Source organism: Acipenser ruthenus, unplaced genomic scaffold (assembly GCF_902713425.1).
Source record: "Acipenser ruthenus unplaced genomic scaffold, fAciRut3.2 maternal haplotype, whole genome shotgun sequence".
Classification (NCBI taxonomy): Eukaryota; Metazoa; Chordata; class Actinopteri; order Acipenseriformes; family Acipenseridae; genus Acipenser; species Acipenser ruthenus.
In genome coordinates, this window is record NW_026708622.1 from 15,596 (window position 1) to 33,929 (window position 18,334).

Consider the following 18,334-nt stretch of genomic DNA (forward strand, 5'->3'; position numbering starts at 1 on the left):
CCAATAAAAGGGATCACGGTTCCTTCTCTTTGTCTGTTACAACTGAATAAAGTGATAGGCTGTGCAGCTTTGGGCAAAACCTGCGCAGGACCCTGTAGAATAATTGTGTTATTATTTAGCAGACGCCTTTATCCAAGGCGACTTACAGAGACTAGGGTGTGTGAACTATGCATCAGCTGCAGAGTCACTTACAACTACGTCTCACCCGAAAGACGGAGCACAAGGAGGTGAAGTGACTCGCTCAGGGTCACACAGTGAGTGGCTGAGGTGGGATTTGAACCGGGGACCGCCTGTTCTTTAACCACTGGACCACACAGCCTCTAATTGTGTGTTTCAGAAAGTCAAATAAAGCTGCTGGGATAATGTTATGTTACCATATTGAATTGCACACCCTTGCTTTGTAGTTTTCCATATAAACTGACAAATTGAAACATGTAACATTTCGAAACCTAACATGAAATATTCTTCTGTACTACTATCATGGCTTCCGGTAGCCTTTTTTTTTGCGATATCATTTTGTCGCTGTGTCGTTGTGGTCAGCTCCCTCGGACACACAGAAATGAAGGTTTCAAGGAGTCAGCCCATTGGTCAGTCTCTTAGCGGACTGGGAAGTTCCTGCTTGCCTGTGGTTTCTGTGATGCTCACTACAAGAGCAGGGTGTGTGGACTTCTCTCAAACAGTGCTGAGTGTGGATCAGGAAATGGGGCTCATGTCTTTCGGGGTTCTAGCTCTTCTGCTCCTGGGTAAGTAAAAGCTGCTCTTTGGTGTATTTCTGCCAGAAACACCGGACAGGGTGCATCAGAGACACATATTTTACTTTCCGCTGTACAGAGAAATCAGAGACAAATATTCTAGCAAGCTGGCAGAAAAAGAAAGAGGTTTTTGGATGAAAGTCGGGTGAAGAAAAACAAAAAATGTGTGTGTGTGTGCGTGCGTGCGTGCGTGCGTGTGTATGCGTGTGTGTGTGTGCGTGTGTGTGTGTGTGTGTGTGCGTGCATGTGTGTGTGTGCGTGTGTGTGCGTGTGTGTGTGCGTGCATGTGTGCGTGCGTGCGTGTGTGTGTATGCGTGTGTGCATGCGTGTGTGTGCGTGTGTGCGTGCGTGCGCGCGCGCGTGCGTGCGTGCATGTGTATGCGTGTGTGTGTGCGTGCGTGTGTGTGTGCATGTGTGTGTGTGTGTGTGTATGCGTGCGTGCGTGCGTGCGTGCGTGCGTGTGTGTGTGTTTGTCAGTGTGCGTGTGTGTGTGTGCGTGCGTGTGTGTGTGTGTGTGTGTGTGTGTATAAGAGATCCTTGTTACTCGTGCAAGACCCCTTACAAAAGAAATAATAAAATAATGATACTATTAAATAATATCTTGTATCCTTTGTTTGTTTCCAGGTGAGTCTGTGAGCAGTGATGATGATGATGATGAAGAGTTCACTGTAACAGACGGGACCTTCACACAGTGTCCCAATAAAAAAATCAGCAGCCTGTCCCACTGGCTGTCACAGAGGAGTGATGTCAGAGTGTCTCTGTGGCTGCTGAATTATACAGAGCTGGAGAGGAATGTCTGGTGTTCAGAGGATCAGTATGCTGAGTGCAGAGGTGTGTCCCACTCAATCACACTGGAAGGTGTTTCTACATCAAAGAAAGGAAAATACAAGTGTATGGTGCTGAAGAACAGGAAAGGAGAATACAAGCAAGGGTTCACTCTGATTGCTCTGAGAGGTACGGTACAGCGCTGATAAGGAACAGCTTATCCATCCATTCCAACACTGAGCCATTCCTTCAGTGGTGCAGACTAGAAGAAACCGAGTTTATCTCTTATAAGACTTATAATATTGATGGATTAGCTGAATGAAGCTGTTACCTTTGGGTTCAGGTTACCCTGCTGCATGTAGTTGTACAGCTTTTATTTTCTTCATAGTTAACAGAAACTCATTGCATTGTTGTTTCCAATGTTGCCAGTAACAATTTGAAGTATTTTTTTGGTTTCTATGATGAATTGTATGGATTAATTGATCTCTATGATTGCTGTATTGATGAGGTGCTAGCAGCTCCTGGTCTAACTCCTGTCTCTGCTCTGCAGGTGCAGCCTCTCACAGTAACCCCGCTCCTGAAGGCAGCTTCCTGTCTCTCACCTGCGAGAGCTGGGGTCTCTCTGAGGATCAGAAGTGGGAATGGACACGTAACAGTGCAATCATATCAGGCACAAGGAAATACATGAACAACGCAAGCCTAAGCAAATTAACTATCGGAAGTCTGGAGAAGAAGAGTGATGGAGGAACATACACATGTAAACCAGTGGTTCAGCAGATTGAATTAAAGCACTCGGTATCTATTGAGTACACCGTGAGGATTGCAGGTAGCTCTCACTGTATTACACTCCTTTCTGATTCCTCTGGGCTTGGGCTGGTTACCTCACTTCCTGTTTTGTCATGTAGACCGATATTGCTACACTTAATGGTTTTCCTGTTTTTAACTGACTTATTTGGGTCACGTTTGTGATATATATTGTGTCTGAATGTGTGTGTGTGTGTGTGTGTGTGTGTGTGTGTGAATGTGTGTGTGTGTGTGTGTGTGTGTGTGTGCGAATGTGTGTGTGTGTGTGTGTGTGTGTGTGTGTGTGTGTGTGTGTGTGTGTGCGCGTCCGTGTGTGTGTTCCTGTGAGTCCACACTGGTGTTCAATCCTTTGTTCCTGTCCTCAGATTTCTCCAGGTCCCTTATAAAGTTTGTGTGTGTGTGTGTCTGTCTCAGTGTGTGTGTGTGTGTCTCAGTGTGTGTGTCTCAGTGTGTGTGTGTCTCAGTGTGTGTGTCTCAGTGTCAATGTCTCTGTGTGAGAGCGCCTGAGTGAGATTCAATAAACACTCTGAGCTTTGATCTGTTCTGTTCTGTTTTAGGATTAACCATCGCCAGCACCAACACCCCTGAAAAAACTACAACAGGTAAGAGAAACAGCATCTCAACACCTCTGCAGCCCTGAGGAATCTACAGCAGGTAACACAAACATCTCCTCGCTGTGTAAGCAGTGCTGTTGCTCAGTCTGTGTTGCTTTGACTTTTTGAGCCCGGTAGCTGTTCTTGGGTTTCCGCTGGCTGCCGCAGACACGTGTGCCTGGGGCTGGATCAGCCTGTTGGTTTGAGAGCTCTTCTCAGCAAAGCTTGCTTTCTGCTCTCCTGGATTTGAACCGCTTCCTGTCTGTGTCCTCAGATCTGACTGTTGTTGTTCTGGTCGCTGGAGCTGCCCTGGTGATGGCAGTAGTGGCACTAGCAGTTGTTGTCTGCATTATAAAGAAGAATCGAGATCAGACTCAGGGTAAGACTGTCCTTCAGATGAAAACAAACGAGCTCCTATTGGAAGTGACTCAGCAGCAGCAGCAGCAGTTGTTGATGATGCATAGTCCACCCCCCTAGTCTCTGTAAGTTGCTTTGGATAAAAACGTCTGCTAAATGATTAATTAACCCTTACTGTGCACCCCCCCTCCCCCTCCCCCTCCCCCTCCCCCTCCCCCTCCCCCTCCCCGTGCTCCACAGGGACCCCAGATCCAGCTCCGCAGCACGCAGGAGCATCGGGGGACTATGAGAACTTACCCCCCAGAGCACCAGAGCAGCAGGTAATGAAATTCAACAGCATCCACGCACACGCACACACACACACACACACTGAGACACCTCCCACCCTCCTGTTCTGCCCTGGACTCGTCTGACCTCAGCACCACATTACTGGATCCTCAGCTGATGCGCTATCCTCGCACTACTGCACTGCTAAGCTGTCACTGTAGATATAACTTGCTGTAATCCTAACTTGTAGTTCATATTGTACTGTAGTAGTATTATTATTATTTGCACTGACTGTAAACTACACTGTATTTAAATATTAATCTTGCATTGTAACCCTGCACTGCCCTGTAACACCTGCAAGTCGCCTTGGATAAAGGCGTCTGTCTAATAAATAAGAGGCACCTCTCGGCACTGTGTGGGTGACTGTGAGAGAGCGTGTGAAACTGCGCCCTCTTGTGGGATACACGAGGAGTTACAGGAGATGAGTTAACGTGAAGGAGCTCGTTGAGTAAAGCCTACGACTACGGGCAATATTACTATGGGCAAAAAAATACAAGGATGAAAATCTCATTCATGTTAATGCTAATAAGAGGTACGAGAATGGGCTTTAAAGAGAGTCAGCGCACCTTTAAAGGGAGGGGCCGGTGATCATGTTAATAAAGCTAATAAGAGGTGAGAGAATGGGTTTGAAAGATGGTCAGCGCTCCTTTAAACAGAGGTCCAGTGGTCATGTTAATAAAGCTAATAAGAGGTGAGAGAATGGGTTTTAAAGATGGTCAGCGCTCCTTTAAAGGGAGGGGCCAGTGATCATGTTAATAAAGCTAATAAGAGGTGAGAGAATGGGTTTTAAAGATGGTCAGCGCTCTTTTAAAGGGAGGGGCCAGTGATCATGTTAATAAAGCTAATAAGAGGTGAGAGAATGGGTTTTAAAGATGGTCAGCACTCCTTTAAAGGGAGGGGTCGGCGATCCTGTTAATAAAGCTAATAAGAGGTGAGAGAATGGGTTTTAAAGATGGTCAGCACTCCTTTAAAGGGAGGGGCCAGTGATCCTGTTAATAAAGCTAATAAGAAGTGAGAGAATGGGTTTTAAAGATGGTCAGCACTCCTTTAAAGGGAGGGGCCAGTGATCCTGTTAATAAAGCTAATAAGAAGTGAGAGAATGGGTTTTAAAGATGGTCAGCACTCCTTTAAAGGGAGGGACCAGTAATCCTGTTAATAAAGCGAATAAGAGGTGAGAGAATGGATTTGAAAGCCTCCGTCAGCGCTGATTTCTTCACACTCAATTCGCAGTAACACTCTCTCCTTTCTCTCTGTAGGGACCGGACAACACAGAGCCCACCTACATGGTAAGTCAGGACTCAGGTTCATATGAATTTTATTTAATTGCTAATCTGAACCGCTGTCCTTGCCCGCCGTGCCACCTTGTCCACCTCGATCACACCTCAGGGACGCTGTTTGCAATCGTGTTGTCATTCCAGAGCACAATGCAGCGTTCTGCTGTAATAATAACAACACTGTGGCGCCATCTAGTGGCTGTGGTGAAACTACACGAAGCGGTTTATGTGTACAGAGGCTACACCCTATAGAATGAACTAATGTTGCTTCATCAAGTCGAATGAAACCTGCTGGAATAACGTCACGTTGACATATTGAATTGCACACCGCCGCTTTGTAGTTTTCCCAGATGCTTAATGAAAAACTGACAATTGAAAAATGTGACCCAAAATCTAACATGAAACACTGCTGCACTACTATTGCGGCTTCGGGTACACTTTTTTTTGCGATATCATTTTGTAGTATCTTTGATTACATGACGTAATATATATATATATATATATATATATATATATATATATATATATATATATATATATATATCCTAAAACTCTAGCTGATGCATAAGTCTTGGCCACAGCTGTAGAATACACCCAGTGGAGACGTTTTTAATTCTTTATTAATCTCTTTATTTTTTCTCAGGGTTTGAACCTCGCTGAGCAGTCTGTCTACAGTACACTGCAGAGGTAAACCTGAACACTAGCCCTGCTGCTGCTGCTGCTGCACCCAGTCCTGGGGTTCAGAGCTCCCCTCAATGAAGTCTAGTATTATTATTATTATTATTATTATTATTATTATTATTAATATTGAAATGATCAGGAGTCAGGAGTTTGAGCAGGGTTACAAACTCACACTAGCCCTGCTGCTGCTGCTGCTGCTGCACCCAGTCCTGGGGTTCAGAGCTCCCCTCAATGAAGTCTATTATTATTATTATTATTATTAATATTAATATTGAAATGATCAGGAGCTAGGAGTTTGAGCAGGGTTAGAAACTCACACTAGCCCTGCTGCTGCTGCACCCAGTCCTGGGGTTCAGAGCTCCCCTCAATGAAGTCTATTATTATTATTATTATTAATATTAATATTGAAATGATCAGGAGCCAGGAGTTTGAGCAGGGTTACAAACTCACACTAGCCCTGCTGCTGCTGCTGCTGCACCCAGTCCTGGGGTTCAGAGCTCCCCTCAATGAAGTCTATTATTATTATTATTATTATTAATATTAATATTGAAATGATCAGGAGCCAGGAGTTTGAGCAGGGTTACAAACTCACACTAGCCCTGCTGCTGCTGCTGCTGCACCCAGTCCTGGGGTTCAGAGCTCCCCTCAATGAAGTCTATTATTATTATTATTATTATTATTATTAATATTGAAATGATCAGGAGCCAGGAGTTTGAGCAGGGTTAGAAACTCACACTAGCCCTGCTGCTGCTGCTGCACCCAGTCCTGGGGTTCAGAGCTCCCCTCAATTACACATTATTGAGACGATGAGGAGCATGATGCTAAATAGTTTCTTCCATATAGCTGCACAAACGCCTAACCCTACACTCACAGGTGAGGCACGCTCTCATGCTGCAGCGAGGAGTGCTACCAGTATCTTAATAGCGTGTGACAAAGAATGTCCTGACCAAGTTTCATCAGACACCTGACTACGAGACACACTGTACAACAAAACACATGCATGATACAGTTACCCAAGTACATGAACACAGACCTTCTCTGCCACACTCAAAGAACTCTGTAAACAGGTTGGTTTTTTATATCAATCAGAAAAGAAGTTCTCTAGATAGTTTAAAACACATGTACCTGTGAAATCAGGAGGGTAGGTAAAGACAGACAGCCTCCACACACAGCCCCAGCCCAGCCCAGCCTCTCACTAGCTTGTGCTAAGGAATGTCCTGACCAGGTTTCATCACACCAATGGTACAGCAGATTCTCTGGTCTGGTAAAGAATGCAATACAGTATTTTATTTTGTTTATTTATTTATTTTCCCTGTTTCCTTTTCTAGTGTGATCAGCAAGCCTGCGAACTGATCCTGGGAGCGGTGGATTTTATGAAGCACAGCTCCCTGCAGCCCAGCCTCACCTCACACCGCGCTGCTGGAGAGTTCAAACTGCATTTACAGTCATTACTTTGTTGTGGTTTCAATCCCAAATTTACCTTCTTTGCCATGCATTACAGAACTCATGGATACTTGTGTATTTGACAGGAATGGATATTTGTGAACACATTCTCAATGCTTTACAAAACTACAAACACTCAGGAAATTGTGAACAGTGTTTTTTTTATTTATTTTATTTGTACATCTTAAGGTTTTTTGCTTGCAGCTGCTACCTGCAAAAACACAAAAGGGGGTGGATTAGTCGTCTACTTACAATAAAAATACAAATGAAATAAAATGCAGCAGATTCCGTTGAAGTGAGAGGACACGTCGCCCCCTAGTGAGGAGGAGCAAAACAGAAACGCGCAAAAAAATTCTAATCAAATTGAAAAGTATTTCATTAACGTTGAAACCAGAAAAGCGCCGTGGGAGCAGGAACATTCGCATGCGATTGGCTTTTAAAACCTCGCTGTGGAATTCATCGTTGATTGGCGGTGCGCTGTTGTAAAGGCGGGGGGAGGACAGCTTTTCCGGTTTTTGAAAACGTCAATAAAAACAGGTACCGTTTTCATTTATGCAAACACCAGCCTATTAAAAACACTTCCTGAAGGAGATTCAGAGTAAGACGATCAGCCCATCCACTGCTGTTAACACACACAGTGACTCCGAAGAGACTCACCTGTCCAGCGATTCTGTCCAAGTCTCTCTGTCCCTGGGGGGTCAGTCTGCGGCCACTGAAACACAAAACAGACCGGGTGTTAGAAACTGGGGGCTCGCCGCGCTGGGGGTGGAAATTCAGGGGAGAGAGCTCCTCTTCACCTCCCCCCTTAGACACTCAGCAACCTGCTGTAATGAAACGGGACCTCAGCCCGTTGAAACGAATGAAGAGGCGAGGGCTGGAGGACAACCACAGACCATCCCGGCTCAAACACAGACTTGCCATTCCAAGTGTAGAGCGAGCTCTGCAGTGGACAGGGCAGCACGGGGTCAGACGCGGAGGTCAGTGTTATTAACTGACCGCCCGCTCGGAGGAGATCCAGTCCGATACAGAGCGCTCTTTAGAAAGCACCAGCTGAACTGGACCAGCGGTTCTGTCCAATCCTGTGTAGAACTGCACCACGTTACGTTTCTCAGTGATGTATCGATTTTATAATGCATTTACTTTTTTTTTTCAAGTCATGGCAGGGCAGCTTCTCGAACTCCATAGAGTTCACACAAACTGTTATATAATTTCTAAAAAAAGAAAAAATTAAATGTGCATTATAAAATACACAGCTAGGAAACTTAACTGTGCACAGAGCGACAGAAAGGGAGATTCCTTTAAGTCTAGTTCTGACAGCCAGGGCTGGGTGCAGCAGTGCTATAGAGAGTGTTTCAAAACTCCCCTCAATGAAGTCTACTATTATTATTATTGAAATGCTCAGGAGTCAGGAGTTTGAGCAGGGTTACAAACTCACACTAGCCCTGCTGCTGCTGCTGCTGCACCCAGTCCTGGGGTTCAGAGCTCCCCTCAATGAAGTCTAATATTATTAATATTGAAATGATCAGGAGCCAGGAGTTTGAGCAGGGTTAGAAACTCACACTAGCCCTGCTGCTGCTGCACCCAGTCCTGGGGTTCAGGACTCACCTCATTAAGTCTTATTAATATTGAAACGATCAGGAGTTTGAGCACTCAGGCCCCTGGGGGCTCTCTTACCCGTTGGGGTCCTTCTCGACCATCTTGAGGGCCTCCAGGGACTGCAGCACCCTGCGGGCCACACTCTTGGAGCCGCGGCTGAAGTGGCTGGGGCACACGCCGTTCCGCTGGCGCCCCCCGTAGATCTTAGTCATGGAGCCCACCCCTGCACCGCCACGCAGGTACAGGTGCCTCACCGTGGAGGCTGCGAGACAGCGAGAGAGAGAGATTGATAACAGCTCTAAAACTGCTAGTATAACAGTGGAAAGACAAACTGTTGCAATCCGTCTACACTGCGAGCCTCGCTCGCAAAAACAACTGCATTAAGGTGTGTGAGCGACAGGGGGGGTAGCAGGAGAGAACGGAGCCACTGTGACCCGGCTAGATCTAATGTGGGCCTTGCTAGTGGAACACTGTTGAGACAGACTCTCTCCTGGTTTGAATGGAGGGCCGGCGCACACACACTCTCCTGGTTTGAATGGAGGGCCGGCGCACACACACTCTCCTGGTTTGAATGGAGGGCCCGCGCACACACACTCTCCTGGTTTGAATGGAGGGCAGGCACACACACTCTCCTGGTTTGAATGGAGGGCCGGCGCACACACACTCTCCTGGTTTGAATGGAGGGCCCGCGCACACACACTCTCCTGGTTTGAATGGAGGGCAGGCACACACACTCTCCTGGTTTGAATGGAGGGCCCGCGCACACACACTCTCCTGGTTTGAATGGAGGGCCCGCGCACACACACTCTCCTGGTTTGAATGGAGGGCCGGCGCACACACACTCTCCTGGTTTGAATGGAGGGCTGGCGCACACACACTCTCCTGGTTTGAATGGAGGGCAGGCACACACACTGCTGGTTTGAATGGAGGGCAGGCACACACACACTCTCTCTCCTGGTTTGAATGGACTCTGCTGCCCTGCTCTTACCGGCTCTGGTGTAGTACCAGTTCTCGTCTGAGGGAGCCAGCTCCTTGTGCTTGGCCAGCTTCACGATGTCCACCCAGTCCGGCACCTTCAGCTTCCCAGACCTGAACCATGAGACAGCGGGCATGAGAGCGCGCCAACACAGGCTTCAAACACACCCTCCGACTGCCTGCTGTACTGGAAACATCACCCTAGCCCTCCCCCAAAGAAACTATCCATGAGGTTTAACATCAAATGAGGAAAGTCGCTCGACAGAGAGATTGAGACATACTTACTTCTTGAGGAAAGCAGACAGGGCTATGACGAAGTCCTGCTGGTTCACGTCTTTCACTGTGACACCGGGCATCTGAGGGAGAGGGAGAGAGAGAGAGAGAGAGCGCTGTTAGCCCAGCTTTGCAATAAAAACTACACAACTGAAAAAAACGTTCAAATCGTCAACGCATACCAACGAAAAACAGATAACTCTTCGCATGTTATAAATTTGTAAAGGATCAGATTGACACGATAGCACGTGTCAATCCGATCCTTTACAACAGATTTGAAAAAGCAGACTTGTATACAATAAAACCACATCTTCACAGAAAAATGTTTATAATTTCCGTCACTGTGTGCACAAACGCACCAGGTTACATTTCCTATCTGTATTTTACAATTTGTTTTCTTCAAAATTACGACAGGGCAACTTCTCAGACTCCATTAGAGTTCACACAAACTGTTTTAAATTTTCTAAGACAATGGAATTAATCGTGACCGAAGGATTTAAATGACAAAACAAAAACTCTACGCACACAAGCAACGAACATATGTATTAATATAAATACAAGTGCCGTGTGCCCGGATCAACAACAGGATCTAAAAATAAGAATCGGTAGCGTTTTAATAAAATAACAAGGTAACTATTGGTCTATCTTTGGGGGTACAAACCGAGCTGAAAAAGTGTCTCTGGGTTTGATTACTCGCACAACGTGCTGCTGAAATCTGTACACATTGAACCACGCGTCCTTCTTACATTTTACTGTTATAAACTATTTTCACATTATTTCGCTGCTCATTTCAAAATGCATTAACGGTCACAAATGACAACCACATACCACTCGTATAGGTTTTATTTAAAAAAAAAAGAAATCCTAGATAATATGTTAATAATAGCGAATCGGCACAGACACAGGCCTACTCAAAGAGAGACTATCGTTTATAAAACGTCTCTCTTCGCTCACAAACTATCGCTATTTTTCAAAACCCCCAATCAAACCGCAAAGCAGACTAGCACAATTAACCATATCGCAGCTTATTAAGTCCGAACAGGTGGGTTTTAGTGTTGTAAAGGTCCGTTTTAAAGCTGTTTTTCGTGTTTTATTCCGCTAACACACAGGCTCCATTACCTTGTTTCGAGAGAGGCCGGGAGGAAAAGGGACAGACGGGGTTTCCAGGCCGCTTACAAAGGGGGTGGGCTAACCAAACCACGCGAGACTTTATGTTGCGGGGCGGGCGTGTGTGTTTCAGAGTTACCGGTCCTGATGTGAGCAGTGCTTTCGACAGCACAGAACTAAACAATTAAAAAAAAAAACGTTTGCATGCAATTTTGCACACGTGTGTTCTGTATTAATTACATTGTGGTTTCATGCACCCCGGTTGCACTGTCAGAAAATGAATAACGCCCGGAGTGTGTAATAATATGATATCACATAATATAAACAACCGCTGGCAAAGATTGACAAGGCTGTGGGCGATACTGGCAATGCGTGACCTAAATCCTTTTTAAGTTCGCCACATGCATACCATGCCGTAGCCTTATCCATTTGGATATAGTGCTAGGACCACTGCAATGCCGGAGCAGGGGGTGTGCCCCCTGATGATACACCCGCGGGGTAAGGCTGTACCTTCAGCGTCATCTGCGAATCCATTACTAACTGAGGCAGGTACATTATCCCTTTCCATCCTCTAAAAACGCAGCAATCTCCAGCAGCACACTGGATTCACATCAGAACTGTTTTATTATTATTATTATTATTATTATTATTATTATTATTTAGCACTGTTTGAAATAGGTTCCCATCTCCATCTTTGAAACAGGCTGAACCATTTTAGACGGACAATACTCACTCCCACCACATCAATCCCTTTTGATTTTTTTTTTTTTTTTTTTTTTTGCACGCCGGAGAGCTCAACTTGACAGATACCTACATTATATCCTTAAAGAAAACATTAAACACACTATACAGTATGTAGAGAGGGAGGGAGGGGGGATTCTGTTAAATACAGAGGGAGAGAGGGGGGCACTGCTTAATATAGAGGGGGGAAGGGGGGATTCTGTTTAATAGAGGGAGGGAGGGGGTACTGTTTGATATAGAGGGGGGAAGGGGGTACTGTTTGATATAGAGGGGAAGGGGGTGATTCTGTTTACTGTATTAATATAGAGGGAGGAGGGATACTGTTAGTATTAAAAAAATTATTTGTCTGTATATTTGAGTCGGTTATGCCATGTATGTGCTTTGGCAACACAATTCTTTTTATTGTCATGCCAATAAAGCCAATTTGAATTGAATTGAATTGAGAGAGCGAGAGAGAGAGAGAGAGAGAGAGAGAGAGAGAGAGGAGAGAGAGATGGTTTCAAAGAAGGTTGAACTGTAGTGTAAGTGTGATAAGAAGGAAATATATTTAAAAATAAATAAAATAAAAATAAAAAATAAAATTATTGTACACAAAAAGTTTCAATGATTAAAAAAACATTTATTTCAGTACATATAAAAGCTCACAATTATTTATTTAGTTTTTTAATTTTATTTTTGTTTCTAAAGAAGCATGGAAAACATGCAAATATATCATTGTAATAATAATAATAATAATAATAATAATAATAATAATAATAATAATAATAATAATAGTCTTCAATTTCCTAGCAATTCCCAGAGATACAATAACAATTACATCAGTTAAACTGGGGCTTTATCAAATCAACTGTAAAATGCACAACATATCGCTTACCATTGCAAATAAAACCATCTCAAAAGCTTATTTACTTCCTACACCCATCTACCTTGACACTGAGGTTTCCTGGATCTGGTTTCGGGGATTGGGGTTAGGGTAGACCCTACACCCGGGGGTAGACCTTATTACTGGGGCGGCCGCGGGAGAATCCCCGCCCGAGCACCGAGAGCATGGCAGCTCCGAACTCCCTCCTGCGCGCCGCGTAGAGCAGCGGGCCGGCGAGCGAGTTGAGGTGGGAGAGGAGCGCGGTGAGCGGGGGGAGCCAGGAGGGAGGGCTGCAGGTGGGGCGGAAGAGCCGCACCGCGCTGGTCAGGTGCCGGGGCAGCGAGCACAGCGAGAACAGCGCCAGCATCAGGAGGAGAGTCCGGGCAGTCCGGTTCTCCCTCCTCTTTGCCGGTCTGCAAGGGGCGTGGGTTTCCCGCGGCGAGGGGAGCTGCCCGCGGACCTGACAGAAGAAGAGGTCGGTGTACAGGACCAGCGCGGCGGCCAGGGGAAGCAGGGTGCCGGCCAGAAAGTGGAAGTAGACGAGGTATTCGGGGTTGACCACCGCTTCCAGGGAGCAGGGGCCGAGGTGCGAGGCGTGGGTCTGTGCGTAGGTCTGGTTCTTGCGGTAACGCACGTACACCTTGCTGAGGAAGCCTCCGTAAGGGAGGTGCTGCCCGATGATGGAGCGCTCCGACTGGCCCAAGCTGGTCAGGGTGGAGCGGTTCCCCTGGTCCTCCCCGAAGCTCCGCAGCCGGTTCCAGCCCATCAGCGGGGTGAAGCCGGCCAGGACTGAGGCCAGCCAGCACAGGAAGACCGCGGCCAACAGGCGCCGCTTGTTTACCAGAACCTGGTACCTGCGGAGAGAGAAGCAAAGACAGGAGACGTGAGGACAGCGTCTCCAGGGCCAGCCGGGCGATGCTCACTCAGCAACTAGCCGGGCGCAGAAACTCACCCACTGAGCTCCATTCCTATACATCAGGTGTGCTGGTGGGACAGATGTTCATACATTACAATGAACACTGTGTTTGTCTTTCTTTGTGAAAAAGAAAGCGTTACCGAGGATTTGGAGCTAGGCGTGTATATCTGATGTATGGAGGGGGTTGTCCGCTTGAGTTGCTTACATTGACACTTCTTTTCATAGCTATCATATATCTTGTAATATGTCGTTTTTATAATGCGCTTTTATCGTGGAATGCGCTATATAAGTGATACAGAGTTATTGATTGGTTAAATAATAATAATAATAATAATAATAATAATAATAATAATAATAATAATAATAATAATAATAATATAGGTATGGGTTGTGGGTTTAGATTTATACCTGTATGTTATTTAAAAATGTAATAAATAATAATAATTATTATTAATTTCTTAGCAGACGCCCTTATCCAGGGCGACTTACAATTGTTACAAGATATCACATTATTTTTTACATACAATTACCCAGTTGGGTTTTTACTGGAGCAATCTAGGTAAAGTACCTTGCTCAAGGGTACAGCAGCAGTGTCCCCCACCTGGGATTGAACCCACGACCCTCCGGTCAAGAGTCCAGAGCCCTAACCACTACTCCTCACTGCTCATCATCATCATCATCATCATCATCATCATCATCATCATCATCATCACAAAAACGTATGCTCCTAACTTAAAAAAAAAAACACACCGCATGCACTCTCCTTATTTTAAAGCGTATAGTTCACACGCACGCACTCTTATTTTAAAGCGTATAGTTCACACCGCACGCACTCTTATTTTAAAGCGCAGTTCACACCGCACGCACTCGCCTGCTCGGCAGTCGGGTCTTGAGGTGCGTGTTCACCGCGATAACCAGCATCACCAGAACCGAGAACTGGGCCGTGACCAGCGGGAAGCACGCCATGAACAGACAGGTGTAGAAGCACAGAGTCCGCCTCAAGCTCAGCATCACAGAGAAAGGGATCCCTAGGGCGCCCACGCCGAGGTCCGCCACCGCCAGGCACGCTATCAGACAGTTGGTCAGGGAGCGCGCTTCCTTATGCAGGTAGACCGTGGCGCAAACCAGTAAGTTGATCGAGATTACCAGCACCGCCAGTATGGACTCCAGCACGATGTAGCCGGTCATTATGTATTCCATGACTACCTGTAGGGGAAAACACATGGTTTATTATTAACCCATGAAGGTACAAGCGACATGTGTGTTCTACAAAATGATGCTAATTTTCTTGTTTTTGTAATGAGGTGCACGAGCAAATTTACTGACAGGCTGAACCTACAAAATTAAGAACATAAGAAAGTTTCCAAACGAGAGGAGGCCCCATTCAGCCCATCTTGCTCGTTTGGTTGTTAGTAGCTTATTGATCCCAGAATCTCATCAAGCAGCTTCTTGAAGGATCCCAGGGTGTCAGCTTCAACAGCATTACTGGGGAGTTAGTTCCAGACCCTCACAATTCTCTGTGTAAAAAAGTGCCTCCTATTTTCTGTTCTGAATGCCCCTTTATCTAATCTCCATTTGTGACCCCTGGTCCTTGTTTATTTTTTCAGGTTGAAAAAGTCCCCTGGGTCGACATTGTCAATACCTTTTAGGATTTTGAATGTTTGAATCAGATCACCGCGTAGTCTTCTTTGTGTCGATTTTTTTGCTACTGGTTCACTCCGTTTGTTTCCAGAAAGCCCTAGTTTTCAGTCCGATTGCTGAGACATACAGGTGCCAGTGCAATCTGAGATCGTTTAAGTGTATGTAAAGCGAGTTTATGACAGTCATTGTCACCCAGCTGGTACGAGCGCCTCTCTATATAAACACATTTACGCGTCAAGTCACCTGGAAAGAATCTGTGCGGCGGCGTGTTTGAGATCCAGTGAAAACAACAGAGGGGAGCTCTCGCGTTGCCGGGACTAACCTTTTACAATTGAGTCTCGCCGGCTTCTCTTGCCCCTCTTGCATACATTTGTAAATTAGTAAAATAAATAAATAAATAAATAAGATTTTCACACCTGAAAGGTGCATATGATAACCTATGCGACAACCCTGCAGGTAAAAACTGAAATAGAGACGGAGAGACAGACAGACAGACAGACACGGAGCTTCCACACACCCGCAGAGCGCAATACTCTTGATAGAGAGGAGGCTATATATTCTTCATATTGACTGTGTCACTCGCGTTGCCGCTCGGACCCATTATTGTTATTTATTTATCTTTTAAAGTACACTCTGCTATGGATGATTAGTTTTATTGCAAGGTCTGCAAAGATAAGACATTCAAATGGAATATCTGTTCCTCTTTTTCCGTGTTTTTATGACACAGATCACGTGATTCCTAATGGGGTTATACAGCAGCTTACCGGATTCAGCCCAGCCAGACTTTTACATAACTTCTATTGACTTGATAAATATGGACTGGGTTTACCTCCCCTTATAAGAGAGGTCTGGTAAAGCATAGGGAAGCATTGTAAAGCACAGAGAGGTCTGGTAAAGCATAGGGAAGCATTGTAAAGCACAGAGAGGTCTGGTAAAGCATAGGGAAGCATTGTAAAGCACAGAGAGGTCTGGTAAAGCATAGGGAAGCATTGTAAAGCACAGAGAGGTCTGGTAAAGCATAGGGAAGCATTGTAAAGCACAGAGAGGTCTGGTAAAGCACAGGGAAGCATTGTAAAGCACAGAGAGGTCTGGTAAAGCATAGGGAAGCATTGTAAAGCACAGAGAGGTCTGGTAAAGCATAGGGAAGCATTGTAAAGCACAGAGAGATATGGTAAAGCATAGGGAAGCATTGTAAAGCACAGAGAGATATGGTAAAGCATAGGGAAGCATTGTAAAGCACAGAGAGGTGTGGTAAAGCATAGGGAAGCATTGTAAAGCACAGAGAGGTGTGGTAAAGCATAGGGAAGCATTGTAAAGCACAGAGAGGTATGGTAAAGCATAGGGAAGCATTGTAAAGCACAGAGAGGTCTGGTAAAGCATAGGGAAGCATTGTAAAGCACAGAGAGGTCTGGTAAAGCATAGGGAAGCATTGTAAAGCACAGAGAGGTCTGGTAAAGCATATTAAAAATCATGCCAAAGCAGGGTAAACTGCCCAGTACAACCATGGGACACTGCAAAATGACTGCGTATATTTTTTGCCGTGGTGAACTTTTAAAAAAGGAAACCACTTTAAAAGAAGTTCATGGGGGAGAGAGAGAGAGGGAGAGAGAGAGAGAGAGAGAGAGAGTAAACAAAGAAATAAAAATGAATATAAATAGAAAGCTCAAAAGAGCCGGGGAAAAACAAGAATAAAAGGAGTGAGACAAAGAAAAGAAAAATAGAAAATGAAAGGAAAGATAGCTTTGTGTTTTTTTGTATTTGCTACTATTATTATTATTATTATTATTATGTGTTTATTTAGCAGACGCCTTTATCCAAGGCGACTTACAGAGACTAGGGTGTGTGAACTATGCATCTGCTGCAGAGTCACTTACAATTACATCTCACCCGAAAGACGGAGCACAAGGAGGTGAAGTGACTTGCTCAGGGTCACACAGTGAGTCAGGGAGTGAGCCAGGATTTGAACCGGTGACCTCCTGGATACAAGCCCTTTTCTTTATTCACCGGACCACACAGCCTCCTATGGTGATAGTTTAGCATTACACTAAGAGCCAATGGTAGCACAGGTATAGGGCAGCTACAATGGGATGCCATTGGTAGAATGGGACCACAGTGTGCTAAATATACCCTAAATGATCTTCAGTGGCAGACAGGCAGACAGCAGCACTAAAATGGCAATGCATTAATGGTTGTGTATCAGAAAGGGGTTAGGGTTAGTGGGGTTTGGGTTCGGGTTATATCATGCAATGTACACAGTGTGACTGTGCGTAATAACATTGGGGTGGGTCTAACATTCTCCTATCACACACCACCTTGAGCATTATTCTCTGTATAATCTGATTACAGTGGGATTACAATGGGATTGTGATGGGATCCTGTTTCAGCCAGGGGGGCTGTGTTGTTTCTGGGAGTGTGTGCTGGACTGGGTTTCAGCTCCCTCGCTGCTGGCCATGGGAATGTCAGGAATGTCCTGGAGCAATCTGGAGTGGGACGGCACCTGTCCCGTTCAGGACTCCACTGTCTCTCCCCGGCTGCTGTCCTGCTTCATCCCGTCCCACGATCTGTTTTCTTTGGGGTTCGGCTTCAGCTGCAAAAATAACATGCCTGTGGATATAATGAGCAGCTGCTCTAGAACCAGGGGGTCCTACAACCTGACTGCAGACCCCCCCCCCCCCGACCCCCCCACCCCCCCCACACACACACACTGAGGCACCCCCTCACACACACACACACACACACACACACAGACACACACACACACACACACACACACACACACACACTGAGACACCCCCTCACACACACACACACACACACACACACACTGAGACACCCCCTCACACACACACACACACACACACAGACACACACACACACACACACACACACACACACACACTGAGACACCCCCTCACACACACACACACACACACACACACACAGACACACACACACACACACACACACACACACACACACACACACAGACACACACACACACACACACACACACACACACACACTGAGACACCCCCTCACACACACACACACACACACACAGACAGACACACACACTGAGACACCCCCTCACACACACACACACAGACACACACAGACACAGACACACAGAGAGACACACACACTCACACACACACAGTCAGACAGACAGACAGACACACACACACAGACAGACACACAGACACACACAGACAGACACACACACAGAC

The 18,334-nt window shown here is 45.8% G+C and overlaps 3 protein-coding genes across 4 annotated transcripts; 1 reads left to right on the forward strand and 2 right to left on the reverse strand.

Annotated features, from left to right (window-relative positions):
* The first annotated feature begins 619 nt into the window (after positions 1 to 619).
* LOC117434061 (uncharacterized) lies at positions 620 to 7,272 on the forward strand. 2 transcript variants are annotated; one of them, XM_059021452.1, is made up of 10 exons: positions 620 to 743; positions 1,377 to 1,706; positions 2,068 to 2,343; positions 2,879 to 2,899; positions 2,952 to 2,975; positions 3,189 to 3,293; positions 3,512 to 3,591; positions 4,855 to 4,884; positions 5,516 to 5,559; positions 6,882 to 7,272. In XM_059021452.1, exons 1-10 carry the CDS (start codon positions 638 to 640, stop codon positions 6,904 to 6,906), a joined length of 1,041 nt encoding a protein of 346 aa, XP_058877435.1. In that variant the 5' UTR covers positions 620 to 637; the 3' UTR covers positions 6,907 to 7,272. The 2 variants fall into 2 exon arrangements, with proteins under 2 accessions (XP_058877435.1, XP_058877436.1); XM_059021453.1 differs by lacking the exon at positions 2,952 to 2,975 and having other exon boundaries at positions 2,879 to 2,923.
* Positions 7,141 to 11,086, reverse strand: LOC117434105 (small ribosomal subunit protein eS19). The gene is made up of 6 exons (XM_059021454.1): positions 10,960 to 11,086; positions 9,853 to 9,923; positions 9,581 to 9,681; positions 8,671 to 8,854; positions 7,654 to 7,708; positions 7,141 to 7,207 (listed from the first exon to the last, which is right to left on the reverse strand). Exons 2-6 carry the CDS (start codon positions 9,921 to 9,923, stop codon positions 7,181 to 7,183), a joined length of 438 nt encoding a protein of 145 aa, XP_058877437.1. The 5' UTR covers positions 10,960 to 11,086; the 3' UTR covers positions 7,141 to 7,180.
* A 1,383-nt stretch (positions 11,087 to 12,469) lies between these two features.
* Positions 12,470 to 15,222, reverse strand: LOC117433826 (adenosine receptor A1-like). The gene is made up of 3 exons (XM_034056245.3): positions 15,109 to 15,222; positions 14,338 to 14,672; positions 12,470 to 13,404 (listed from the first exon to the last, which is right to left on the reverse strand). Exons 2-3 carry the CDS (start codon positions 14,664 to 14,666, stop codon positions 12,669 to 12,671), a joined length of 1,065 nt encoding a protein of 354 aa, XP_033912136.3. The 5' UTR covers positions 14,667 to 14,672; positions 15,109 to 15,222; the 3' UTR covers positions 12,470 to 12,668.
* Positions 15,223 to 18,334: the final 3,112 nt, after the last annotated feature.

Coding starts and splice junctions, on each gene's coding strand:
- LOC117433826 (XM_034056245.3), bottom strand. CDS start 14,666: ATGGAATACATAATGACCGGCTACATCGTGCTGGAGTCCATACTGGCG. Junction 13,405..14,337: donor AAGACCCGACTGCCGAGCAG/GCGAGTGCGTGC, acceptor CTCTCTCCGCAG/GTACCAGGTTCTGGTAAACA.
- LOC117434061 (XM_059021453.1), top strand. CDS start 638: ATGCTCACTACAAGAGCAGGGTGTGTGGACTTCTCTCAAACAGTGCTG. Junction 1,707..2,067: donor CACTCTGATTGCTCTGAGAG/GTACGGTACAGC, acceptor TCTGCTCTGCAG/GTGCAGCCTCTCACAGTAAC. Junction 2,924..3,188: donor CCCTGAAAAAACTACAACAG/GTAAGAGAAACA, acceptor CTGTGTCCTCAG/ATCTGACTGTTGTTGTTCTG.
- LOC117434105 (XM_059021454.1), bottom strand. CDS start 9,923: ATGCCCGGTGTCACAGTGAAAGACGTGAACCAGCAGGACTTCGTCATA. Junction 8,855..9,580: donor CTGGTACTACACCAGAGCCG/GTAAGAGCAGGG, acceptor GCTGTCTCGCAG/CCTCCACGGTGAGGCACCTG. Junction 7,208..7,653: donor TGGACAGAATCGCTGGACAG/GTGAGTCTCTTC, acceptor GTGTTTTTGCAG/GTAGCAGCTGCAAGCAAAAA.